General features: G+C 39.4%; 1 protein-coding gene across 4 annotated transcripts in view; it reads left to right on the top strand.

Annotated features, from left to right (window-relative positions):
- Positions 1-26435, top strand: part of RELN (reelin) — a 522413-nt gene that overhangs the window by 205797 nt on the left and 290181 nt on the right. For all 4 annotated transcript variants that reach the window (XM_030834331.2, XM_060304789.1, XM_060304788.1 and 1 more), the window contains exon 4: positions 8779-8849. In XM_030834331.2, the coding sequence (XP_030690191.2) occupies positions 8779-8849 (71 nt within the window). The remainder of the gene's footprint in view (positions 1-8778; positions 8850-26435) is intronic.

The raw sequence follows: 26435 nt of genomic DNA, 5'->3' as shown, positions 1-26435 counted from the left end.
CGCGGGCCTCTCACTGTTGTGACCTCTCCCGTTGTGGAGCACAGGCTCCGGACGCGCAGGCTCAGTGGCCATGGCTCACGGGCCCAGCCGCTCTGCGGCATATGGGATCTTCCCGGACCGGGGCACGAAGCCGTGTCCCCTGCATCGGCAGGTGGACTCTCAACCACTGCGCCACCAGGGAAGCCTTGCCTTGCTCACTTTTTAATGGAAGTTAAACTCCTATTATATACAACAATCTTTCTTTTCTATGGTTTCCTGTTAAATTTTCTGGAAAAATATTTCATTTTTATATATCAGTGCTAATACTCCATCCCAGAAATCTGACTATAGACCAACTACTTCTCTCCTTGAACAGATAAAAGCATCCTTTGTAGCACTGAAAGTTCCTTATTTAATGTTTTAATTAAGCATGTTGTTAAAATTTCAAAGACAGACAATGCCTTTGACCAGATTCTTGCCAGGTTCAGAGATATGTGGATTCATAGCATCTTATCATGTACTCAGGCAATCAATTCCTTTTTAATCTGATTAATTTTCCATAGTATTAACCTTTTACTGTGGATTGTAGAGGCTTAGTCTTGGTGGATTTGGAAGGCATCAACGTTGATTTTGTGTTAGTTGAGGTTGTTAGGCAGTCATGAATACGAGTTTGCTACTTACCATGTTGTTTCAATTTATGATATGAATGACTGTGAAAAGAGAGGGCTGGGCTGCAAGTCAGATCACCTTAAATTAGGAAGCTTCTATGTCAGAGCTGAGAAAATAGGCTGTGCTATCCTTGGAGAAGGTGTCTAATGCTACCTGAGAGATCTAAGAAGGTTTTGTAAGGGGAAGAGATTCCTGGATAAATTTTAGAGTATGAATAAAAGATTTTTGGCAAGAGACTTCGACACACAGGGGACAGGACATAAAAAATTCGGCAGGTATGAAATAAATCGTGCATTCTAGAACCCGTGAAGACTACTCTGTGGCTCAGTTGCAGGGTGCAGTGGGAGGTGAGGCTGGATACACAGGCAGGGACCAGAACCTGAAGAACCTTTTAGGCCATTCTAAGGAATTTGACAGACTCCTTTAAATGTTGGAGAGCTGCAGAAGGATTTCTAGCGATCTTAGAAAGAAAACTGGCACAATGTGAAAGCTGCATTGGCATGGGGGTGAATCTGGAGGGAGATTCCAATCAAGAGAGCGTTGCAGCTTATCAGATGACAAATTATCAAGTCCTGAATTAAAACATGGCTGTGGAGATGGAGAAAAAGGGTACATTGGAGAGTAAATAAATAAAATTGACAGAATTTGCTGATGAATGAGGAGGTTAAGTCTGTGACTCACTTTTTTGACGTGAATGACTAGGATAAAGTTTATATTTTTACATGAGTTAGGGGATATAGCTGCAGTAGTTATAGTATATACATGCAAAACCCATTTATACACACACACATATATTAAATTTCACATTAAAATAAAAATATAACTGTTTAAAAAACAAGCTCTCATGAGGTGATGCAAGCTTGCTGTAGCACACCGTTACCTGTGACCTGTGCCACATGATTTTGGGAAGCACTTCTCTCGATAGAGGCTGCAGCTAGCATGTGTGTGTGTGTGTGTGTGTGTGTGTGTGTACATGCTCATATGTGCTCACTTAATCTTGAATTATGGAATCATAGAGGTTTAGAATTTATAGGAATTTTGAAGATCATCTGTTACTATTTTTTTAAACAAATCAGGAAATTAATCAGGAGAGGTTAAGTTACCTCCCAAAGTAATAGAACTAGCTGGTTTTATTTTGATTAACACGCTACATCTTGCGGTACACGGGTGTCTCACTGTCGTGGCCTCTACCATTGTGGAGCACCAGCTCCGGACGCGCAGGCTCAGCGGCCATGGCTCATGGGCCCAGCCGCTCCACAGCATGTGGGATCTTCCCGGACCGGGGCACGAACGTGCGTCCCCTGCATCGGCAGACGGACTCCCAACCACTGCGCCACCAGGGAAGCCCAACACGCTACATCTTAATTTGAGTAGTTAGCTCTGCTGAGTCTCTTGAAAGGGATTAACCATTATGGTTGCCATTAACCATTAACTTACTAACCCTATTTGAATTATTTTATTTATATGTTCTTTGTTTTACTGATGAAAATTATACCTTGATCAGAAAATATCATAAATTCATATATTTGGTGATTTTTAAGAACATGGAGACATTGTGATTTTTGGATAAGCACATAAAAACATTAAGGCTGAAATTTGTGTTTGGAGGGAGAGAAAGTATTTATACATTTAACAGAAGGAAAATGCTATGACTTAGGAATAAAAGATGTAATTATAAAAACAAAGAGCCCAGTAAAGCTTTGAAAAGCAAAAGCATTATGAAAACATCCACATTTTTTTTATCATTTTGCAATGGCCTTGACGTGGTTTGAGAGTTTAATATAAAAATAATTTCTCCCTGAAGTTATTCATTACTCCTTTTTACATGTTTTAAATAATTTGGTATTTTTTTCTTGTTTTAATAATGGTCAAGCTAAATCCTCAACCTAATTAGAAGGTACAGTAATTTGCTGATGAAAAGGGGTCAAGAATCTTTGTAAGTGAATTGATTCCTTTGAAGATCAAATTGACCAAACTTGGACCGCTCTCTCTTTTCCCATGTTCCACATATTTATTGACATTTCCTGGAGGGTAGTTGGCACAGGCACGCTGATATTACACTAGATTAACGTCACGTTGCTGACAGATGAATGCCTTTACAATTGTCAATGGACGAGACACAGGAACATATCAGACCGCATTGGAAAATCAGGGAGAAAAGTGGGAAAGTCACCCACCACTGGAGATGTAAAGCACATCGTCCTAGGTTTAAAAATGATTCTTTAGGTTAATCTGTGAGCAAATTGATTGATGAAGTAACGAAACAGTACACTTGGGTAGGCATTGTAGCAACTACATTTAAACCCCTTTTTAGTCCTGTTTTGGAAACTGGATGGCAATATTGCACAATAGAAGCACATTGTGAGCTGAAAAAATATAGTTTTGATTCCCTTATATGTTCAGATCATTATGACAGGTGCCTTGGTGGGAGATAATTTTAATTATTCCTACTATTCCAGAAGCTTGAAATCCGTTTAGGTAGAGAGACTTTAAGTATCAGAAGAGTGAATATTATTGTCTTTAAATAACTGTTATTATTAACCCTATCCTCATATAGAGAATCTGAAGCCGCAGGTGAATAAAGAAGTACGAAGAGAGAGAGCTTGTTAGCGGCAGCTCACTGTGGTCACGCACTGGTCTTTCTGATTCCAGGAACTGTGAGCTTCAGCTTTGTGCCTCATTACAATACATACTTACTGTTAAATGGCTTGGGCAAACAGTTGCTCTAGGAGTGCAGTAAAAACTAGAATATGGCGTGTTCTTTTAAATTCAGACTATTTCAAGCTCTGAATATGGTGATCATAATGAACTTTCTTCATTTGGCAGAATCTGTGGAGCTTTTCAAATGATAGATCATAACAGCCCCCCTAACTTTTAAAATTACTTAGTTAATAGGGATTCTTGTTGGCAAACTTGCTCTACAAACCTATGCATCTCCCAAGAAGATAAGTACTTATTAGAAACTATATTTAAGAAATTTGGTCTACTCCCCAGGACAGTGAACAATGAGGATAGCTTCTGAACTCTTCTAAAAAATTACTGGTAATTATGGAAAATTAAGTACAGGTAGTACCAACATAGTTATTAGCACCACAAATTTGATAGACGTCCTCCTAAAAGAGAGCTATAAATTGCATAATATAATTCTGAAAACAAATAGGCCTGTCACCATATATCATAGCTGTATCTTATTATAACAAAAGAAAAATATATTATGGGTTAAAAATTGGAGGACATGACCTCTAGGGACTTTTGACTCTGAGTTACTGTGACTTTAGCAATTTTTGAATACATAAATATATTTTTATATTTAAATGTATATATTTATGTTTATATTTAAACTATATATTTACATATTATATTTAAATATATATTTGTATAAATATATATTTCTGTAGAATATTTGAAGTAAGTACTGTGCTTCTGTAAGTAAACCACCATGAATTATTTCATAGCTCTAAATGTGTTCAAAGTAGACTTGCCATTCTTGACATGTCACACCCTGGGGCATGTACAGCAGACACATTCATGGGTAAAAGCAACGGTACTTATGTGCTTGGTGGTCACCTGGGCTTCTGCTCTTTCTTCCCCCAAAGATAAGGTGCTAATAAGCAGACCCTTAAAATCACTAACCATTCACCTACTGTAGGGTTGGGCATTTTTATATTAAACTGTGATCTGAGGGATTTAAAGGTTTGTAAAGAAGGTGATGTACATGATGATTATCTGTCAACACGTGTGTGTGTGTGTGTGTGTGTGTGTGTGTGTCCTGTGTATCCTTCCAGGGTTTTCGCAGCAATGTTGATGAGGTTAGCATCCAGCGCTCTTATATTTGGTGGAGAAAAGGAGCGATGCAAGGGATGTGGGGGCTGATAGAGGAAATGTGATAGAGTTGAAAGGGAACTGCAGTGAGCTGACTGGAAGCCCAAGGACTCAGAACACTGTAGGAGAAGCAATCAAGAGAAATGTACTGAAAAGTTGGAATCGAGAGCACAGTCTCAAGGAGGCATGAATTTAAAGATCAGGCCTGGAAAGCAGGCTCTCCCTCTGAAAAGACATCACAAGCTACCATCCCACCTTTGAACCAGATCAATGACAATTTAATGTTAACAGTTAAAAGTGAGGACTCTGCACTCAGACTGCCTGGGTTTGAATCCTGGCCTAGCACCAGTTACATGACATTAGTCAAATCAAACAATAGATCTATGTCCCAGGAAAATGAAGGTAATAGTATCTACCTAGTAGGGTTGTTGTCAAGATTAATTGAGTTAATTTATGTAGAACCCTTACAACAGTGCCTAGCAGGGGGTCAATTTCAATTCATAATATGTGTTATAATAGTAATAACCATATATGCATGGTTTATATATATACATGACACATGTGTGTGTGTATGTGTGTGTGTATATATATATATATGCCTTATATATACCTCTACCAGTCACATTATTATTATTATTACTACTTTTATTTTTCCCAAGCAAAAGACTTCAGAGAATGACATTGAGCACATAGTATGCTTCTTTTTTTTTTTTTAACATCTTTATAGGGGTATAATTGCTTTACAATGGTGTGTGTGTTTCTGCTTTGTAACAAAGTGAATCAGTTATACATATACATATGTTCCCATATCTCTTCCCTCTTGCGTCTCCCTCCCTCCCACCCTCCCTATCCCACCCCTCCAGGCGGTCACAAAGCACCGAGCTGATCTCCCTGTGCTATGCAGCTGCTTCCCACTAGCTATCTACCTTACGTTTGGTAGTGTATATATGTCCATGCCTCTCTCTTGCTTTGTCACAGCTCACCCTTCCCCCTCCCCATATCCTCAAGTCCGTTCTCTAGTAGGTCTGTGTCTTTATTCCTGTCTTACCCCTAGGTTCTTCATGACATTTTTTTTTCTTAAATTCCATATATATGTGTTAGCATACGGTGTTTGTCTTTCTCTTTCTGAGAGCACATAGTATGTTTCTCAATCCAGTTTTGAACTGCTGAGCCCTTTCTTCAAACAACATTAAATACTTAGAACAAGTATTAGAACCAGGTGCTCTGGTTGAATTAATGGTGCCTGAAGCATTCCCTGCTGCCCATCCCTCTGACTCCCATGGAGACCCCTGGGTACCACTATGGAGCACATTTTGAAAACTGCTGATGTGGTAGGAAGAATCCAAGGCTTGGCATCAAGACCTGGAATCAGGTTCCATCTGCCATTAACAGGTTGTGTGACCTTCAGCAGGTGTTCCCTGGGCCTCTGTTTCTTGATCCATACACTGTAAAGAGTTAGACTAGTTCAACGGTTTTCAAACTCTTCCACTTCAAACTCCCAAGTGTTCCAGAGAAGTGCACCAGGCCCTTTTGGGGAGTGGGTGGTAGGGAGCATGCTGGGTGAGGAGAGGGAATCCAGCAACTTCCAACAGGGCTCCCCTGTTCATATATCGGAGTTCTGTAATATTTGTTTGAAGAATGAGTACCACTGCTAAAGAAATTTTGAGTAGATGATAAAAGTTTCTTCAGTTTCAGTTGTTCTCTAGTTCTCAGAAATTCACTCACTGAACCACAGTAGAAGAAGTAAAAGCATGAATGAAATTCTAAATCTGAAGAAACTGAGTAATAGAGGAAGCAGTATGGACGATTCACAAGGTGCTGTGCAGTGACCCATATATATCAGTATCTCTGATATCCAGGGAAAAAGCAAAACCTCTGTGACATGAATTTTATTTGGATACTTTGGTTTTTTTGTGTTCATGGGAGCATACACTGGCACAATGATAATAAGTTTGTGGACCAACGAGAAATATTACTGTAGGAATAGTATATACTTAAAATCTGAAGACAACTAAAATGAACAATTATTTAAACATTGTATGTTGCAGGACTTTTCTTGGTGGTTAGTGATTTCAGAAAATATATCCCTTGCAAAGTAAATGTCAAATTAAAATTATACATCTATGATTGCCGTGTTGCTATCAGAAGTATATGTGAGCTCAAAAGCTCTTGACTTGGGCTCCCCTGGTGGTGCAGTGGTTGAGAGTCCGCCTGCCGATGCAGGGGATGCAGGTTCGTGCTCCGGTCCAGGAAGATCCCACGTGCCGCGGAGCGGCTGGGCCCATGTGTGAGCCTTGGCCGCTGAGCCTGGGCCCGTGAGCACAGGCCGCTGAGCCTGTGCTCTGCAACGGGAGACGCCACAACAGTGAGAGGCCCGCGTACTGTAAAAAAAAAAAAAAAGAAAAGAAAAAGCTCTTGACTTGTTGAGATTTGAATAATGAAGCGTGTTTAGGTAAATCAAGTTTCCACGTTCTCTCTGGAAATAAAGCTTGTAACTGATGAGTCTGTGGGTCATGTTTATGGCTTAGATTGGCCCTAAATTTAGTTCCTCTCATGTTCATCTTGCTAAAAGCAATGGAAAACCTATAAACATATGTGAATATATAGGGAGAGTGGTAGCATCTGTTTATCTGTAATTTCAATAATGATTAATATGCAACAACAAGGGCTGATTACACTTATAAACTTCACATATAGTGTGAGTTGACAGCTGCCCAGTGATTTTTCTCTTCAATTATATTTCCCTCCCACCATTCAAAACTCTCACTACTGTGTCATTGTGTGTGTGTGTGTGTGTGTGTGTGTGTGTGTGTTAAAGTATAATATTTTCAGTTTCACAGCTGAAATATGTTAGCTTGGAGCAATATCACCCATTAACACTTCATCATGGCTTAGTCTATCAGACTACTTCCAGAGACTCAAGTCCTGGGGGACTGACACTTGTAACAGTTCAGTGGGGGATAGAAATCAGAAAGGTATGCGGCATGGAGGAGGAGTGTGCATCCACCTGGAGACCAGAGTGGGGATGTGGGCAACCATGAGGTCCTGTTGGGCTGGACAAAGGGCAAGATGTTGACTGAGGGGTGCACATATGGAGGGGAATTGCAGAGGCCAAAAGTTGCCTTTTGTGACCTAGCCCAGTGCTTTGTACATAATCCATCTTCAGTAAGTGATGGCTGAATCAAATTATTTTTGTCCTAGGCTGGTTTTGGCTAGAACTAAACTTGAGATTTAATGTTAATATATTTTAGTTATTAAAAAGATTTTGTATGGCTTATTTTCTGAAATCAAATTTTTTAAAGAGGCATGATTTCCTGTTTTAAATTCATTTAAATAATACCTTTTGTGCCGGAAAAGAATCTTTTTTAAGGAAAAACACTTCAAATATAAAGCATAAATAATTCTTTCTTTAATAAGACAGTTCCTATTATAACCATTGAATAATACATCTGCTGCAAGGATGTTATTTTTTTCACCAGTCCATGTGCACAGCTCTGATTAGAGGAAGCAAAAGATGCACATCTCCTTCAAGTGGTGAATTAGACCCAGTGGGGAAAAGGTGTATTTTATTATGACAGACTTTATAATTATGAAAGTTCCAAATAGGCCTCTTTAAAAAAAAAAAAACTTTAAAAATATAATTCTCCATCTCAAATCTGTTATGGTGACTATTGATTTCAGAAAAATGTACATTAAGAGCATCTTCCTCCAGTGTTAATATCATTATTGCACCACAAAACATTTTATATAAAGGTCTCTTGAAGAATAAATTTTAATAAATATCCTTTCCATACTTCTTCTTCTACCCAAGATTTGCTCACATCTGCAGTTTTCAGAATAAGCCCACAAATGTTACAGTATCTTTACAAAATAAGACCAATCAGAAGATAATTCTCAACCCAGGTGACTTGGTTTAAGCCTTGACTCTATTGTTCATTTTTATCTCTCTTCAGAGGCACTTTTTAAAAAAAAAAAATTATATCCACATAACATTTAAAAATGAGGTTTTAGGGCTTCCCTGGTGGTGCAGTGGTTGAGAGTCCGCCTGCCGATGCAGGGGACACGGGTTCGTGCCCCGGTCCGGGAAGATCCCACATGCCGCGGAGCGGCTGGGCCCGTGAGCCGTGGCCGCTGAGCCTGCGCGTCCGGAGCCTGTGCTCTGCAACAGGAGAGGCCACAAACAGTGAGAGGCCCGCGTACCGCAAAAAAAAAAAAAAAAAAAAGAGGTTTTAAAAAAGTTTTAAAAATACATTGTTATCACCACACATATTACAAGATTTGTATTAACCTTTTTCTATTCATTTCCAGGGCTACAGCAACACACAAAGGCCAGATTATCTTCAAAGATGCTTTAGCCCAGCAACTGTGTGAACAAGGAGGTAAGAATCATCTTTGACTTCTTCGTATTGGTTGTGTCAAAATTATTCATGGTAGGTCCTATGTACTGAGTAAGCATTTCATGACTATTACTTGATCATGGCACTTTAAAAATGGAATTATTGACCCCTTAATATCTCTAATAATTATTTAGTTACTACTTATTGATAAAGGTCTGTAGAGTTCTGAAGATACTAAGTGTGAGTGAAATAAACCAGAGAAAATTTATATTCTTTTCATAGTTTTTTTTCCTAATGAGTTATATTTAGTTGTCCTGTAAATATAAAATCTTACTAATTTTAGAATTTTACAAAAACACATCTGCGTAATTTACCACTTAAATTTCTTGTTAACTTTGTCGAAAATATTTGTTTATAGCTTTTAATATTTGAGTGTGTTATAGATGATCGTGTATGTAGTATCGATATGCTTGTTTCAACTGTGTGCACTATTAATTTCAGATGCAACATCATTTCAGATGCGTTAAGTGTACATTAAGTAGTCACATTAAGCTTTGTCACTGCCTCATACACATCCAGACTCTCACCCATGCCAAAGTCTCATAGATGCACATATGTGAACGTATGCACATGCACACAATGAAAAAAATGTCATCCCATTTTCACCATTATCATAGGCATATTATCGATTTTTGTTTACAGAGTTCTATTTTGGGGGAAACTTGTTAACTTAAGAATTACATTATTGAATGTAAAGGAAATTTCTACTAATTATCTCTCTACTAAGGAGACTCTAATGGGTTTAAGACATCAATTAGGAAAATTATGTGGATTTTTGAAAGGCTTAAGAAAGTACCATTTGTTATTTATAGTCATATATATCACCAATATGGCTTTATCTAAGTAATGAGACACTTGATGACCATTACTGGCAAACTGCTGATTGTTTACCTAATAACTCTTGAATCTGAAAACCCCATTCTAATTCTAGTTTCACATATATTATCAGTGTTCTTAGTTTATTTGAACAGATTTGTATTCTGTGACTTTTGAGAATGCAAAAGTGTGATAGCCTTTGTGTAGGCTCAAGAAATCTACCACAATGTAAATCTTTTTCCAGACTATAAAAATGTTCGCGTTACTGAAAATATAGAACACCATATAGCAGTGAACGTTAATATCCTGAAAACTGCATAGTGTCAGGAAAAGACATGTCTAATTTTACTGACATTTATCATTGCCTAAAAGCTGATTTCTTTTAAGCCTTGAGTTTTTGAGTCTCTTCTGTTGTAAATGAATTGTTGGGATTGGGTTCATTTGAAATGAAAAGGAAAAACCAAGAAAAATCAGTGGGAAAAAATTCTCAACCAGTGAGGGAAAAAAATGCCTTACATAATAGTAATGTTACACATGACCATGATTTACATGATGGTAGACTGGGATGTTATTAAAAATTCTATTCAGCCCAGGACCAGAGGAAAACATTGAGCTTTTTCAACAGCACCTGATCAATTGAAATCATATCAATCCATCCAAGATAGGGTGGAAAGGATGCTAACAAGATTGATTGCTTCCTGCTGTCAGGAATAATAAAGGAAATAATTGGTGCTATAAAACATATATTTCTTTTGGCCCTCTCCACTTTTAATTAAAACGTCAATTATCTCCTCAAATAAAATAACATAAATTTAACATGTAATAATATCCCATGCATTGGATGAGGAATATCTAATATAAGTATTAAAGAGAGTAAAATGACAGTCTCTATATATCTACCATAGGACAATGCCTTTCAGTCACAACGTGCTTGGTAGGTTTGTTGATTTTAATTAAATTAAGGAATTTAAACAAAAATTTTGCTTGTGGAGCTTGAGGATAGCTCTTATTACAAGATGATTGCTGGCTAAGCATATTAACTATTTTTTTTATTGAAGTATAGTTGATTTACTATGTTGTGTTAATTTCTGCTATACAGCAAAGTGATTCAGTTATACATATATATATACATTCTTTTCTATATTCTTTTCCATTATGGTTTATCCCAGGATATTGAATACAGTTCCCTGTGCTATACAATAGGACTTTGTTGTTTATGCATCCTATATATAATAGTTTGCATCTAAGCATATTAAAAAAGTAAAAGAATCAGAAAACATACTAATGATGTCTTAGATGGCATGTAATCTTGATCCCCTTCCTTAAAAGGCATTCAGTGAAGGATTTTATTCTGCAAACATGTATCCAGCCCCTGCAAGCCCCTGTCCTAGTGCACAGTGCTAAATATGGATATAAAAGTAAAAACAGCCATTTCCTGTTCTTGAAGGCTGGGATCACAGAGGTAGCTAGATTCGCCTGGGGTGGTTAGGAAAGACATCCCGAGGATCAAGTCCTGAAGGGTCAACCGCAGTTTAAGAAAAAATAGGAGGGAAGATTCCATCTCTCTTATCCTTCCCATTGCTACTGACCCACCTTAGATGAGGACCCATCCCCTCTGTGGGGAATTGCTTACTAGCCTCTTCCCTAGTTTCCCTGCTCCCACTTTCTCTGTGCTCTATACAGAGCTGCTAACATGGAAATAGGATTCTATCATTTCCCTGCTTTAAACCCTTCAATATCTCAATTGGAGGCAACAGTTCATCTTCAGAGTAGAATCCCTACTGCTATACGAGGAAAATCCTTTACAATCTGGCCTCAGTTTTCCTCCCCTGCCTCATTTCTTGTCATCCTTTCTTTTCTCCTTAAAATTCCTGGCATGCATGTCCCTTGATCACCAGTGTTATTGGTACTGTATACCCTCCCTGTCTTCTTTGCCTGGTCGACCCTTTTTCATCTTCTTGTCTTCTTCGTCTAGCTCAGGCTTTCAGACCCTGCTTTGGTATTACCTCCTCCTGAAAAAAAAGTCTCTGATCCCCTTTACAGTCCTCCTTGATCTGGTCTTGGTGACTCTCGTGCATGGTGACATAACTCTGAAGGCGCAGGAATAATGCAAATGGAAACACTGTTAGCACTACTATGTGTCAGACTGCACCCTCAGCACTCCACAAACATGGACTCGTTTAAGCTTTACTGCAGCCCCCTGAACTATTATTATCTGCACTTGACAGATGAGGAAACAAAGGCACAGTGAGAATAACTTAAGGTCACTCAGCTAGAAATTGACCAAGCTGCGATTGGATCCCAGGCAGTTTGGCCAGTAGCCCACGGTATTAGCATTCATATTACATTGCCTTTCAAAGAAATCTCTTCCTTAAGCATGCATTCGTTCATCTGATAACTATTCATTGTGTGTTGTAATAAGAGCATTAACGCACATGCCTTGTCTGCTGTTCACTATAAGCTCCTTGAGGGTAGGGACTGTGCTCTTTATTGCTGAATCTCTAAAGCTTTCCACGATGTGCAGTGCATAGTGTGCACCCAATAAATGTTATTGAACGAATGAAGAGTTGGAGTACAGTGGTTGGATTTCAACGTGTTGGCCTGAGGAAGCTGCTTTCCGTCCCACAGGGCTCTCCAGCAGCCTGCTGAGTAGAGAGGCAGTTTGGAGACACATCAGGATATAGATGCTGAGGAGGCAATGTACTCATCCAGGGAGTTCCCCAGAGAAGGGAGGAAGGGGCCCAGTGTGGAATGCTAGCCATTGCAGGGACGGAAGAGGGAACTCTGGGAGAAGGGGCAAGCTTCAGAAATAGGGGTACTAGGGAAGAATTTTCAACATGGGAGAGGCGTTCAAAAGGGACAGAGGCTTCCAAAAGAATGGTGAGGAGAACAAGAAAAATGCTATAGGATTTTTCAATTAACAGGTCATTGGCAATTTATAAGTGAGGATGGTTTCGGGAGAGGCCAGACTACATGAGCATCTAAGCATGTTAAAGCCTTACAGGTTGGAAAGCTGTTGCCCAGGGTTTGGAGTCAGACAGTCAAGGGAAGACAAATTGTTGTGAGTTGAGAAGTATTTAAAGTTGAGGCTTTGAAAAAATCTAAGATTAAAAGGAGAGAAAGGGCAGCCCGAGTGGAAAGCAGGTTCAAGGGAAAGATGGGTTCGTTCTCTCTCTCTCTCTCTCTCTCTCTCTCACACACACACACACACACACACACACACACACACACAAAGTGTTTATAGACTTTCACTGCCTTGTAGACAAAGACCATCAGGCACACACCTAGAGTTGAACAGATGGGGTTTAGTGCTCATTCCAGAATAGGAGAAGGTACATCATTGGGAACTATGGTGTGGGTCAGTAAGTGGAAATTATAAAAGGAATCATTATGATATTTGGGCCTATATTTTGTAATTTGGGCTCAGGTTTAAGGAGGTGGGGCTTTGCTCTGGATTGGATGCTATTAGCAAGTGTGGGTATTCTATGGTTGGGGATCTCAATAAATCTTATCCATAGGGAGGGCAGAGCAGAGCCAGGCTAAGGCTGTAATTGATAAAGAAGCAGCAGTTACTCCTATCAGCCAGGAGAGAGGGATGCATGGTATATTGTGAGTTGGACAATGTTCTGGTTGTGCTTGCATTCAGATGTGATTATAAAGTGGTCCTTTGTCTGTCTTGACCCATCATGATCACAGAGTGGCTTTGTCTGAAGCTGATGTTCTGTGAAATTGTTTCTGTTCACTGGAAGAGCACCAAGGCCCAGCTGTGAGTGCCAGGCCAGCTCCTGGATGTCAGGAGCTGCTTTTCCTTTCTTGAGGCCTGAGGGGAGAATGATGCTAAGAGGCAGTCATTTCCTTTTGGATTTAGCCTTTACGAGGACTTTTTTTTTTTTTTTAATTTATTTATTTTTATTTATGGCTGTGTTGGGTCTTCGTTTTTGTGCGAGGGCTTTCTCTAGTTGTGGCAAGTGGGGGCCACTCTTCATCGCGGTGCGCGGGCCTCTCACTATCGCTGCCTCTCTTGTTCTCTGCAGAGCACAGGCTCTAGACGCGCAGGCTCAGTAATTGTGGCTCACAGGCCCAGTTGCTCCCCGGCATGTGGGATCTTCCCAGACCAGGGCTCAAACCCATGTCCCCTGCATTGGCAGGCAGATTCTCAACCACTGCGCCACCAGGGAAGCCCTACGAGGACTTTTGAATCATGGAGAAGTAGGTCTGGATCCAGGCTTTGTGTGACCATACTCTCCAGAATCCCTAGCACAAAGTACAAGCTCAGTAAATGATAAAGGGAAGGCATCTTGCTGGAGCAAAATTTTATTCAAGGTCAGCCAGGAGGAAATAAAAAGACGAAGTAGATCAGTGTGGTGAGATTATGGACATTTAATTTTTTTCTTTGAACTTATCTGTATTTTCTAATATTTTTTTTTACAGTGAGCTTATATTATTTGGGTTATAATGTATGTTTCCCCAAAACACAACAAATATAAGGTTATACTTATGAAGAAGGAGGGACAACTCTGCTGAAGCAGGTGGAATAAATCACTTCTAAGAACTGAAGGAAAATTCTGAATTACAGCTCCCGTGTCTTCTCCTGTGTGAGGTCTTGCCTGTCTCCCTTAACGTGATTGGTCTATGTTGTTATAATTATTTGTTTAAATACTCATGCCCACCCCATCACCCTGACTTGAAGCTTCTTGAGCCCAGCAACCATGACTTAATTTTTTGTTTTTCTTAACATCTAACAATGCTTGGCATAAAACAGACACTCTAAATGTTTGCTGAATATCACCTTAAACATTATACATCTGAAAAATCTCTGTTTCTTGAAAAAATCTTCTTTAACCCTGAACTTTTGCTGCGGAACACCATGAGGCAGTGTGGCTGTCACCGAAGCAGTGTTCTCTACACTGACCTCAGGTTGAAAAATGATGAATCATTGCGTTAAGAAATCTGAAAACTATTCACAGATTTCCATCTAAACACTAATGAGTCCCCTGAATGCTCTTGGGACATAAATCAGGTTTGGGGATTTTATGTCTTCACCTTGAATCCTGAGGTCCTAAGTAATTATAAACACATATCCAGCTGAATTCTGCTGACAAGGTAGTACAGACGAGGAAGCAGAGTTTTCTCATGTCCAGTCTGGTGTGGGGTAGGCGGGTGCCAGGTTGTATACTCCCAATTGTTTTGAAAGCGGAAGATGCTTAGGTTCATTCACCAGCAGTAGAGAATAAAGAAGTGAATTCATTTAACATTCAGTACTCAACAAAGGATTTTTGAATGCCTGCCATGGGCCAGGCTAAGCTAGATCTTGGGATATGGTAGTGAACAGAGCAAAGATCCCTGCTTTACTAGAGCCTACACTGTAGTGGAGAAGATAGACAATTAATATGAGATATAATAAATGAGTAAATGTGATACCATGTTAGAAGGTGGCAAGTGCTGTAGGGAAAAAAAAGACCTCAGAATAGGGCAGCGTAAAATTACACAGTTGGGTAGAAGGGGGAAAGGCAGTTTGCAATTTTAAATAGGGTGGCAGGTAAGTCAGGCAGGCCTCAGTGGGAAGTAACATAGCAAAGACCAAGAAGGTATCTGTGGGATTGCCCAAAATGTCATTAGGTGATTTTAAAGACAGATGTGGTAGTGGTTCCTTTTGTTTTTGTTTTTTTTAACATCTTTATTGGAGTATAACTGCTTTACAATGGTGTGTGTGTTTCTGCTTTATAACAAAGTGAATCAGTTATACATATACATATGTCCCCATATCTCTTCCCTCTTGCATCTCCCTCCCACCCTCCCTATCCCACCCCTCCAGGCGGTCACAAAGCACCAAGCTGATCTCCCTATGCTATGCGGCTGCTTCCCACTAGCTATCTATTTTACGTTTGGTAGTGTATATATGTCCATGCCACTCTCTCACTTTGTCCCAGCTTACCCTTCCCCCTCCCAGAATCCTCAAGTCCATTCTCTAATAAGTCTGCATCTTTATTCCCATCTTGCCCCTAGATTCTTCATGACCATTTTTTTTTTTTGTGGTAGTGTTTTGTGAACTACTCTTAGAGGTGATCAAAGCAAAGGATTGCGGCAATTTCAGAATTGACTGAAAACCTGAAAGGAACTGGAAGAAGTCAGTCTTTTGCAAGAAGTTTTATTGTCAAACAGTCTAGAAAGAGCTGCAGACCTAATCCATATTCCTCAGAATCATGTAAACAGAGTTTCTGCTGAAAATGTTAATGTATGTGGTATGTATAGACTGAGGATGAGGACTAATATTTGAATGTATGCTCTTGATCCTAGCTCTGTAGCTTCCTTATGTGTAGATTAGCAACAAAGCCAGGAAGGTTAACTTGACAAAACTGTACACCACTTACGAGTGGCAGGGTTAGAATCCAAATCTCTGGCTGACTCACAGCCCAAGGTGGGTTCCATTTTACCAAGTAGATTCTTAAATTTAAAAACTCCAACATTAAAAAGCCTTAGGAATTACAACTTCAATAAACAAGATCACCACTGCTGCCTTAATTCCCTGAACACCCAGGAGAGAACACACACTTTTGAGCCCTTGTAAGACAAAGGTGGCAAGTGTCAAGCAGATGTGAGTGTATCGAGCGTGGCCACTGCTGGTGCCGCAGTGTGCACAGATCACGGTGGAGGCATGGTCAGGAGTGGGTGTATACTCATTGGCCTGTGAACTGCTTGGCATAACCTCTTCAAACACACACATCTAGTAGGTCTGCGTCTTTATTCCTGTCCTGCCCCTAGGTTCTTCAGAACCATTTTTTTTTTTTTTAGATTCCATATATATGTGTTAGCATATGGTATTTGTTTTTCTCTTTCTGACTTCCTTCACTCTGTATGACAGTCTCTAGGTCCATCCACCTCACCGCAAATAACTCAATTTCGTTTCTTTTTATGGCTGAGTAATATTCCATTATATATATGTGCCACATCTTCTTTATCCATTCATCTGTCAGTGGACACTTAGGTTGCTTCCATGTCCTGGCTATTGTAAATAGAGCTGCAGTGAACATTGTGGTACATGACTCTTTCTGAATATGGTTTTCTCAGGGTATATGCCCAGTAGTGGGATTGCTGGGCCGTATGGTAGTTCTATTTTTAGTTTTTTAAGGAACCTCCATACTGTTCTCCATAGTGGCTGTATCCATTTACATTCCCACCAACAGTGCAAGAGGGTTCCCTTTTCACCACACCCTCTCCAGCATTTACTGTTTGTAGATTTTTTTTTTTTTTTTTTTGCTGTACGTGGGCCTCTCACTGCTGTGCCTCTCCCGTTGTGGAGCACAGGATCCGGACATGCAGGCCCAGCGGCCATGGCTCACGGGCCCAGCCACTCCGCGGCACGTGGGATCCTCCCGGACCGGGGCATGAACCCGCATCCCCTGCATCGGCAGGCGGACTCTCAACCACTGCGCCACCAGGGAAGCCCTGTTTGTAGATTTTTTTGATAATGGCCATTCTGACTGGTGTGAGGTGATACATCACTGTAGTTTTGATTTGCATTTCTCTAATGATTACTGATGTTGAGCATCCGTCATGTGTTTGTTGGCGATCTGTATATCTTCTTTGGAGAAATGTCTGTTTAGGTCTTCTGGCCATTTTTGGATTGGGTTGTTTGTTTTTTTGATATTGAGCTGAATGAGATGCTTGTAAAGTTTGGAGATTAATCCTTTTTCAGTTTCTTCATTTGCAAATATTTTCTCCCATTCTGAGGGTTGTCTTTTCATCTTGTTTATGGTTCCCTGTGCTGTGCAAAAGCTTTTAAGTTTCATTAGGTCCCATTTGTTTATTTTTGTTTTTATTTCCATTTCTCTAGGAGGTGGGTCAAAAAGGATCTTGCTGTGATTTATGTCCTAGAGTGTTTTGCCTTTGTTTTCCGCTAAGAATTTTATAGTATCTGGCCTTACCTTTAGGTCTTTAATCCATTTGGAGTTTATTTTTGTGTATGGTGTTAGGGAGTGTTCTAATTTCATTCTTTTACATTCTTAGCTGTCCAGTAAGAATGCCTTTTAATGTGACGAGATGGATATGTGAATTAGCTTGATAGTGGTAATTATTTCACAATGTATATGTATACACATCAAAGCATCCAGTTGAATACCTTAAATATATACAATTTTTATTTTTCAGTTATATCTCAGTAAATCTGGTGAAAAGTAAAGAATACCTTTTATACCCAAATATTGTATAAATTGTAGGTCACATCTACCAGAAACTTCCCTTGGCTATCCTTGAATGCTTAGTAACTTGTATTACTAAATGTCTTTCCAGTATCCTGAAATGTAAATTTTTTATTAATTCAGACTAAAGAAGTCAAAATTGACTAAGCGTCAGAATTGGGTTTTACCATATCCACTTTAACTGATGAAGTGAAAAATAATGAATGATGTGTTTCACTTGAATGTTCCCATTGATAAAACTTTTGCTAGCTAAAGACATCTGTTTTGGGACTTCCCTGGTGACACAGTGGTTAAGAATCTGCCTGCCAATGCAGGGGACATGGGTTTGATTCCTGGTCCGAGAAGATTCCACATGCCGTGGAGCAGCTAAGCCCGTGTGCCACAACTACTGAACCTGCACCCTAGAGCCCGTGAGCCACAACTGCTGAGCCCATGTGCCACAGCTACTGAAGCCTGCACGCCTAGAGTCCGTGCTCCACAACAAGAGAAGCCACCGCAATGAGAAGCCCGTGTACCGCAATGAAGAGTAGCCCCGGCTTACCACGACTGGAGAAAGCCCACGCACAGCAACGAAGACCCAATGCAGCCAAAAATAAATTAAAAAAAAAAAAAAAAAAGACATCTGTTTCCCTGTGGCTATTTTGTCAGTGTAGCAGTTGCAACTGCTGTTCCTGATATCCTGTGTTTTGTAATTTACAAACAAAGAGAGCTGAATTAAGATGCTCTGGTAAAATCATCCAGGAATCCCCAGTCTTGCTTCAGGGTCTCACAAACTACCCAACAGGGGAAGGAACTGAAGCCCTCCTGGGGCAGTGGCGGGCAAAAAGTGTCCCTAAGTGATCTTGACAACAGACAAGATTAAGGGGAAGAGCTGACTCATAGGGCCACAGTAAAATTCCTTGCTAATGGCTCTAGGTGGGTCTGACTGCTTTTTTAATTTCCTAAAGAATAGTATTTTGGGCTGGTGCTGTTTGCTCTAAGATGATTGAACACAGATTTAAACAGGCTTCTTTTCAGCTCTCAGGGCTCTATACATTCCCCCTTGACAGCTTTATCTAGTCCAGAGTCAAAACACCAAGATTTATGCCTGACAAGAATTTGACATTGACTTCTTTTGGATGCCCATAGAAGTACACTTTCTACTCAAGCTGGTGTGTAATCTGCTGGATTCCCCCCCATTCTGGAGGACAAAGCCTAGGTTTGCATCTGTATAATTACTTGGGGGAGAGCAAAGCTGTTGTAAACACACGTAAATTACAACTTTACTGTGGCTCTTGTGAAGTATTATTTCATGCAACCAATTAATCCAACCGTAGTTTTACATTGAAGGTTCAGTTGTTTAATGTAATAATTAATACAAATTTTCATAATCATGTTTGTAAGAGTTGGAATTCATTAATAGTAACACATATTATGCTGTGTCCCCTATGGGTATATGTGGAACATTATACCAGATGCATGGGAATGTGTGGCAATATAAGGCAGTTTCACATCCTGTTCATAAATAGTTTATATATTGGTCCAAACCTAAAAGAGAAAGTCCAAAATACATTTACAGGAAAAACATAAACTCAGTGGAATGGCATTCCCCCCATCTCCTCTGAGGTCTTGGTCAACAGTTTCGCCCTCTCTTTCCCATATCGTCAGCTTCTTCCTCTTCACCATCCCCTCCTCCTCAGGGTTTAAACATGCCAAAGCCACTGCAACTTTGAGCAGGAACGCTGTCTTTGACTGTGAGTACTCCTCTGGCCATCATTCTCCCTCACACTCCAGCTTCTTGAAAGAGTCATGTGTGTTCTCAGGCTTCACTCCTAACCCCGCCATCTGACCTCTACTGCCAGTAATCTATGGAAACAGTCATCCTCCAGGTCATCAGTAACCCAGTAGGTGCCAACCAATCCAAAGGACTCTGGTCCTCACCCTACCTGACTTCCCTACTCCTTCTCAGTTTCCTTAATGAGTTCCTGAGCTTCCTATGGATACAATCTGGGATTGGCAGTGATTCTGTCCTGCAGCTTCTTTTAGACTTCTTACATTGTCCCTGGTGATCTCACTCACACCTGTGATTTTCATCTCCTGAACTCTGTCCATTTGCTTCATGCTTACTGAGTCACTAATGCAAAGTGGTTGAGAGAGTAGAGTTTGGAGCTATATGCCCCTGGGTTCCAATTTCTTTTATTTTTTTAATTAATTAATTTATTTTTGGCTGCATTGAGCCTTAGTTGCTGCACGCGGGCTTTCTTTAGTTGAGGTGTGCAGGCTTCTCATTGTGGTGTCTTGTCTTTGTTGCAGAGCATGGGCTCCAGGCACACGGGCTTCAATAGTTGTGGCTCGCAGGCTCTAGAGCACAGGCTCAGTAGTTGTGGCACACAGGCCCAGTTGTTCCACGGCATGTGGGATCTTCCTGGACCAGGGCTCGAGCCCATATCCCCTGCCTTGGCAGGTGGATTCTTAACCACTGCGCCACCAGTGAAGTCTCCAATTTCTAATTTGATACTTTCTAGCCATGTAATCTTTCAAAGTCTCAATTACCTAACTGTAAAATAGGGAAAATAATAGTACCTACTTTTCTGGTCATCCCATGCCATTCCCCAGAGCCTGGCACAATATTCTATGCCCAGAAGAAACCTAGTGAACTTGTGAGAATTAAGTGCAATAATGATGTGCATAGCACTGTGGCTAGCACATAAATATTCTATAAATGTTAGCTATCATTATTATTACTGGGCACTGACATTTGGATTCCTTAGATTCCTTGAACTCAATATATTCTAAAATGAACTTGACATTTCCCTCAGACTGGTCCCCTTCATTGCAGTTATAGTCAGTGACATATTCGACCCAGTCAGTAAACAGAGATCTAGGTAATATTTCTTTCCTCATTCCTTTCTTTCTTCCATGTCTACTCAGTGTCTCTAAAACCAATTTATTTTATCTTCTCAATATCTCCTAAACAAATGCTTTTATTTCTGCATCTACAGCCATATCTTTGGTTCAAGCCTTCCACACATCTATCAAAATGTTCTTCAACACAAACCTCATTTTTTTCCTCCCAGCCTCAAACCCTATAACTGCCTCCATTTGCCCAGTTTAGCCTGCTTTCAAGGCCCTCCATGATCTGACCCTGCCCCTCTCTCCAACCTCATTGCATGTAGGTTCTCTCCATATTCCCCACCCTCACCTAATACCAAACTCTCTACTTCAGCCGTAAAAAGCACTGACTTCATCAAACATGCTGTCCTGTCCCCTATCTCTGTAGCTTATATATATGCCAGTTTCTTTCCCTGGAATACACTCCACATTACCTCCTTCTCCATATTACTGATGAAGTTACACTCATCCTTAAAGATGCAGTTCAAATCTCTCCTCCTCCATCATATGTATTTTTAACCCTAATCCACCTTATAGTTACAAATTGAAGTTAGTTTATCTTATTGCATTGTCATGTGTTAACTTCTACATGTATTTCCTCCTGCCCTTTGAAACCCTTGATCAAGCAGATATTGGATCACTTTTACATTCCCAGAATCTGGCAGTGTCTGGCACTTAGTAGGTACTCAACTATTAGTTGAAGGAATGGATGAACCATATAGAGCAGGTATACCTATCACAAATTATCTAATTACTATTGGGTTGGCCAAAAGCTTCATTCTTTTTTTTCTGTAAGATGGCTCTGGTAGCACTTAGTTGTCTTTAACTTCATTCGAAACAATTCTGTTACATTGTGTGTGACAGCTGTCATATCAGCGTGCATTTTAAAAAAGACATCAAAATTGATGAATTTTTGTGTAGCCATTTTAATATTGAAGATGGAAGAAAACAACATTTTCAGCATATGATGCTTTATTATTTCAAGAAAGGTAAAAATGCAACTGAAATGCAAAAAAGGATTTGTTCAGTGTATGGAGAAGGTACTGTGACTGATTGAACGTGTCAAAAGTGGTTTGCGAAGTTTCGTGCTGTAAATTTCTTTCTGGACAATGCTCCATGGTCGGGTAGACAAGTTGAAGTTGAGAGTGATCAAACTGAGACATTAATTGAGAACAATCAACCTTATACCACGTGGGAGATAGCCTACATACTCAAAATATCCAAATCAAGCATTGAAAATCATTTGCACCAGCTTGGTTATCTTCACCACTTTGATGTTTGGGTTCCACATAAGTTAAGCGAAAAACACCTTCTTGACCATATTTCTGCCTGCGATTCTCTACTTACACGAACGAAAATGTTCCATTTTTAAAACAAATTGCGATGGGCTATGAAAAGTGGATACTGTACAATAATGTGGAACGGGAGAGATCGTGGGGCAAGTGAAATGAACTGCCACCAGCCACACCAAAGGCTGGTCATCATTCAAAGAAGGTGATGTGGTGTGTATGGTGGGATTGGAAGGGAGTCCTCTATTATGAGCTCCTTCTGGAAAACCAGACGATTAATTCCAACAAGTACTGCTCCCAATTAGACCAAATGAAAGCAACACTCGACAAAAAGCATCCAGAATTAGTCAACAGAAAAGGCATCATCTTCCATCAGGATAACACAAGACTGCATGTTTCTTTGATGACGAGGCAAAAACTGTTACAGCTTGGCGGGGAAGTTCTGACTCATCCCCTGTAGTCACTAGACATTGCACCTTCTGATTTCCATTTATTTCGGTCTTTACAAAATTCTCTTAATGGAAAAAAATTTCAATTCCCTGGAAGACTGTAAAAGGCACCTGGAACAGTTCTTTGCTCAAAAAGATAAAAAGTTTTGGGACGATGGAATTATGAAGTTGCCTGAAAAATGAAAGAAGGTAGTGGAACAAAATGGTGAATACATTGTTCAATAAAGTTCTTGGGGAAAATGAAAAATGTGTCTTTTATTTTTACTTAAAAACTGAAGGTACTTTTTGGCCAACCCAATATTGTTTCTTTAATTGCCAGCCAACCTTCACCTCCTATATCCGCATAACTGTTTTTTACAATCATACTTAAACATTATGCGCTCCTTTTGCTTTGATGGACTTTATTAGGAATAGCCCTATCAAATTCACAGTTGGATGGATGTTATTTTAAATGATGTTCATTGCACTACTCAGTGTCCCCTTTGTAAGAAACCGCAGGAGAAGCTTCTCTTAAGTCTCTGCATCTGAAATAGCCACGCTTCTCCTGAGCAATATGTGTGCTTTTCATGTTTTCAACTCTTCAGTTTCTGTAACTTTAGAGCTTCAGAGCCAAAGTTAAAATGTCAGAGCATGCATCTTGCATATTTATCTCCACTGGACATATTTTTCCAACCCTGATTTGTTATCCTGTTTTCCCACGTTATTGTCTTGCTCGATTGCCTTTCTTTGTTAGCTGCCTTACATCTGTTTTAGAACAAGGCGAATTGTACAGTTTATCCTTAAGTATATAAAGGAAAGTGAAAAGGTAAAATGAAGACGATAACATATGTACAAGTAACTAAGAGGGGAGGGAACAGAGGAGAGCATTAGAACGTTAGAATTTTCTAGCAGCAATGGTTTTAGCAATAATACCTTATTGATGTTATCAGTAACCAATCAACTAACATTTTTGGAGCAGCTGTGTGCCAAACATTGTGCTAGGCATGGGGGTGCAGAGATATACAAATTGAAATCTCTACTCACAGGAACTCACAGTCTTATCAGCTCTAAATTACACTCTGGCCTTTAGGATTATGACTGAGATAGAGAGGATACCCTTCCCCAATAGGGACCCATTCCCCAGCCCACAAGAAATAACTCTTTTAGAATATAGATGAAGCTTCTTTGGCATGTGCCTCAAACTGCAGGTGGCTTAAATGACTAGAAGTGTGTTTATTTCTCAGTCATAAACCAGTCTGGGGGTAGATGGTCCAGGGCTGGTGGAGTGGCTCTACTGTGTACAGAACATAGCTTCCATATCCAGGGGCCATGTCCTAGTAGCAGGAAGGGTAGAGGGCCAAGAATCATGCCCGTTCCTTTAAAGGGCATGACCCAGCTCTGAAAGTGACCCAGGTCACTTCTGCTCACCTCCCTGTGGGCAGAACTTGATTCCTTTGTCTCAGGAGCTGCAGGGGATACTGAGAAATATACCTCTAACGGGGGGCCACAGTCCAGTGAGAAAAAAGAAGGGGAGAATAGATATTAGTAGACCTCTAACAAATTTCTGCTAACATTAGCAACAAGGTTTCTTCTTCTTCCTGTTCTTCTTAGTAGTAGTATTAATATTGCTGTTGTTGTTATTATTATTATTATTTGGTGATGATGATGATCCTAATGATTTTTCTTCCCACCTCTGAAAGCTATTTAAAGGCCATATATGCTCAGGCTACAGGTCAGTTTATAGCTGCACTTCCTCTCCTCTGCCCCATCTATGAACTTCATCTCTTCAAGTTCATCTTGAATATATCATCTCCATCTCTTCACAAACAATTCAGATGATATATTGTTTTACATTCTGATCTTTCACTTAAGATTTTATTCATAACATAGGCAAAGTTTTGAAAAAATATATGAATATCTCCCCTAGAAAAGGTGAAGGCACGAGCATGGCAAGACAATGAATCACAAGTTTCAGTGTTTAAGATCTCATTATTGACAGCTCCTAGTAGAATAAGTCTTACCTGAAAGAGTGCTCTGTTCCCCCAGTTGTAGGTTATAAAGATATATTTTAGTTTTGCACCTATTCCATATATTTTAGAATATGAGTGATGATAAGTTGTTATGAGACACAATTCAAATTGAGATGGGATATAGGAGAGGAAGGGAAGAGAAAAATGCTTTCTAATATTGCTGGTTCTGTGTATAATTTAGCTGTCTTTAAATATTAAGTAATCTTTTATACTGATCATAAGTATATTCCTGAACACAGGGAGAAGTATTCTCACTCTAAATTTATAACATTTTTGGAAGCTTAATTATCATACTTGAAGGTCAAATGGTACTTTATTGCAATAAAATACAAAGAGTAATAAAGAAATTATTCCTGGGGAGATGAAAGTCTAGGTTCATAGCTCATTAAATGGTAACTTCACAGACTGTGTCTAATTTGTCATATTTAGCTTTGGAAGTTTCATACATTTGAATTTCAAATTAGGTGAAGAGATACCTGAGGCAAAACTACCTAGGGCCTTTAAATTCTAAAATGATTCAGGAGCTATAGCTCCCATAACATAATACCTGTATTTGTAAGAAATGCCTATCATCCGCCATATTATAGTGTTTGCCTGACTCAAAGGCTTTTTAAAAAAAATAATCAATAATATTAACACAAAGCTCATTAACCACTCCCTCAATTTGTTTCCAGACATTCCTTTCTTTTTCTGCCCAGCATATTGAAATCTCTGTCCTTTGCAGTGAATAATTTATTGAACAAATTGGCCAAAATATGTTTTGGAGTCACATGATTACTCAAAAGTTTCCTCCAAAATAAGGCATTTGAAAGAAAAACACTTTTGTCAAAAGAACAGCCTTTGGAGGAGTTAAATGCGACCCCATTCTTTTGCTTATTTTAGGTTGCTGTGACCTCAGGAGATGCTGGTGACCTCAACCTTTGAAAGAGCATAAACACAGAAATGCTTTATAAGAAATGAAGCTTTTCTTTACTTTCAGCATGTAATTTGTCTCTTGGACAAATTGAATTGATGATAGGAAGGATTTCTGCTTCGATTTAATATTGAGAAACCATATAATGATCCATGTTTGTGATATTTTCTAAAAACATCCAAAGATTTAACCTGTTAGAATGTAATTAAGAAAAGGATGGCTGTGAGCTCTAAGGTCCAAATGAAATCAATTGCTTCCTGTTGAAGTTTACAGAAATTTTCTGATCTTCCATTGAATTTGACTATCTGCAAAGTTCAGCAAGTGCTCTGTTGCTAGTGTCATAAGGACAAATTATTAATTATAATCTGTGAGATTCTCCAAATAATTGGGGATAATAGAGAAAATATATTTAGTAAATGAAAGGCAGTATTAACGGAGTAACTCTATCTAGTGCCAAACAATAGATATTTAACATTAGTTGTGTTTAAAAGTTTGGAAAGGGATTGATTACCGGTTATTTTCATATTGTAGTGAAGGTCAGATTAATTTACAGTGAGTGGAAAACAATGAGCTTTTAAAAATATATCTCACCCTCCAAAAAAGTAAACATATTCCTTAGTAACTTCAACTCTTGCCAACTCTAGAACCAGCACCAGCACAAAGGTGTGTTAACATATGTGGGCTGAGTGCTTTTTTACATTTACTCAACAAAGTGTCAGTACATGCTTTTTGTACTTGTACTTTAAACAGATAAATCATAGTCTTGTTTAAAGAGACCAGGAAGCATATTTTTCTTTGAAAACTTTGCTACCGAATTTACTTTTTTTCAGGTTAGACCTCCTCAATCTGTATGATGTGAATTGACTGTCTTGTTTGTAAGTGGGATCTCTTTACAGTTGTTTCACATAATAATCATTCACATTCACTATTCCTGGCATAATTATCTTTATCACATTTGCATTAGTATGAGTTCTTGTATTCATTCAAGGCAATTCCAGTCTTTTTCTTATAACTCATGGAGAT

Source organism: Globicephala melas, chromosome 9, assembly GCF_963455315.2.
Source record: "Globicephala melas chromosome 9, mGloMel1.2, whole genome shotgun sequence".
NCBI lineage: Eukaryota > Metazoa > Chordata > Mammalia > Artiodactyla > Delphinidae > Globicephala > Globicephala melas.
This window is presented reverse-complemented; position numbering and strand designations above follow the sequence as displayed.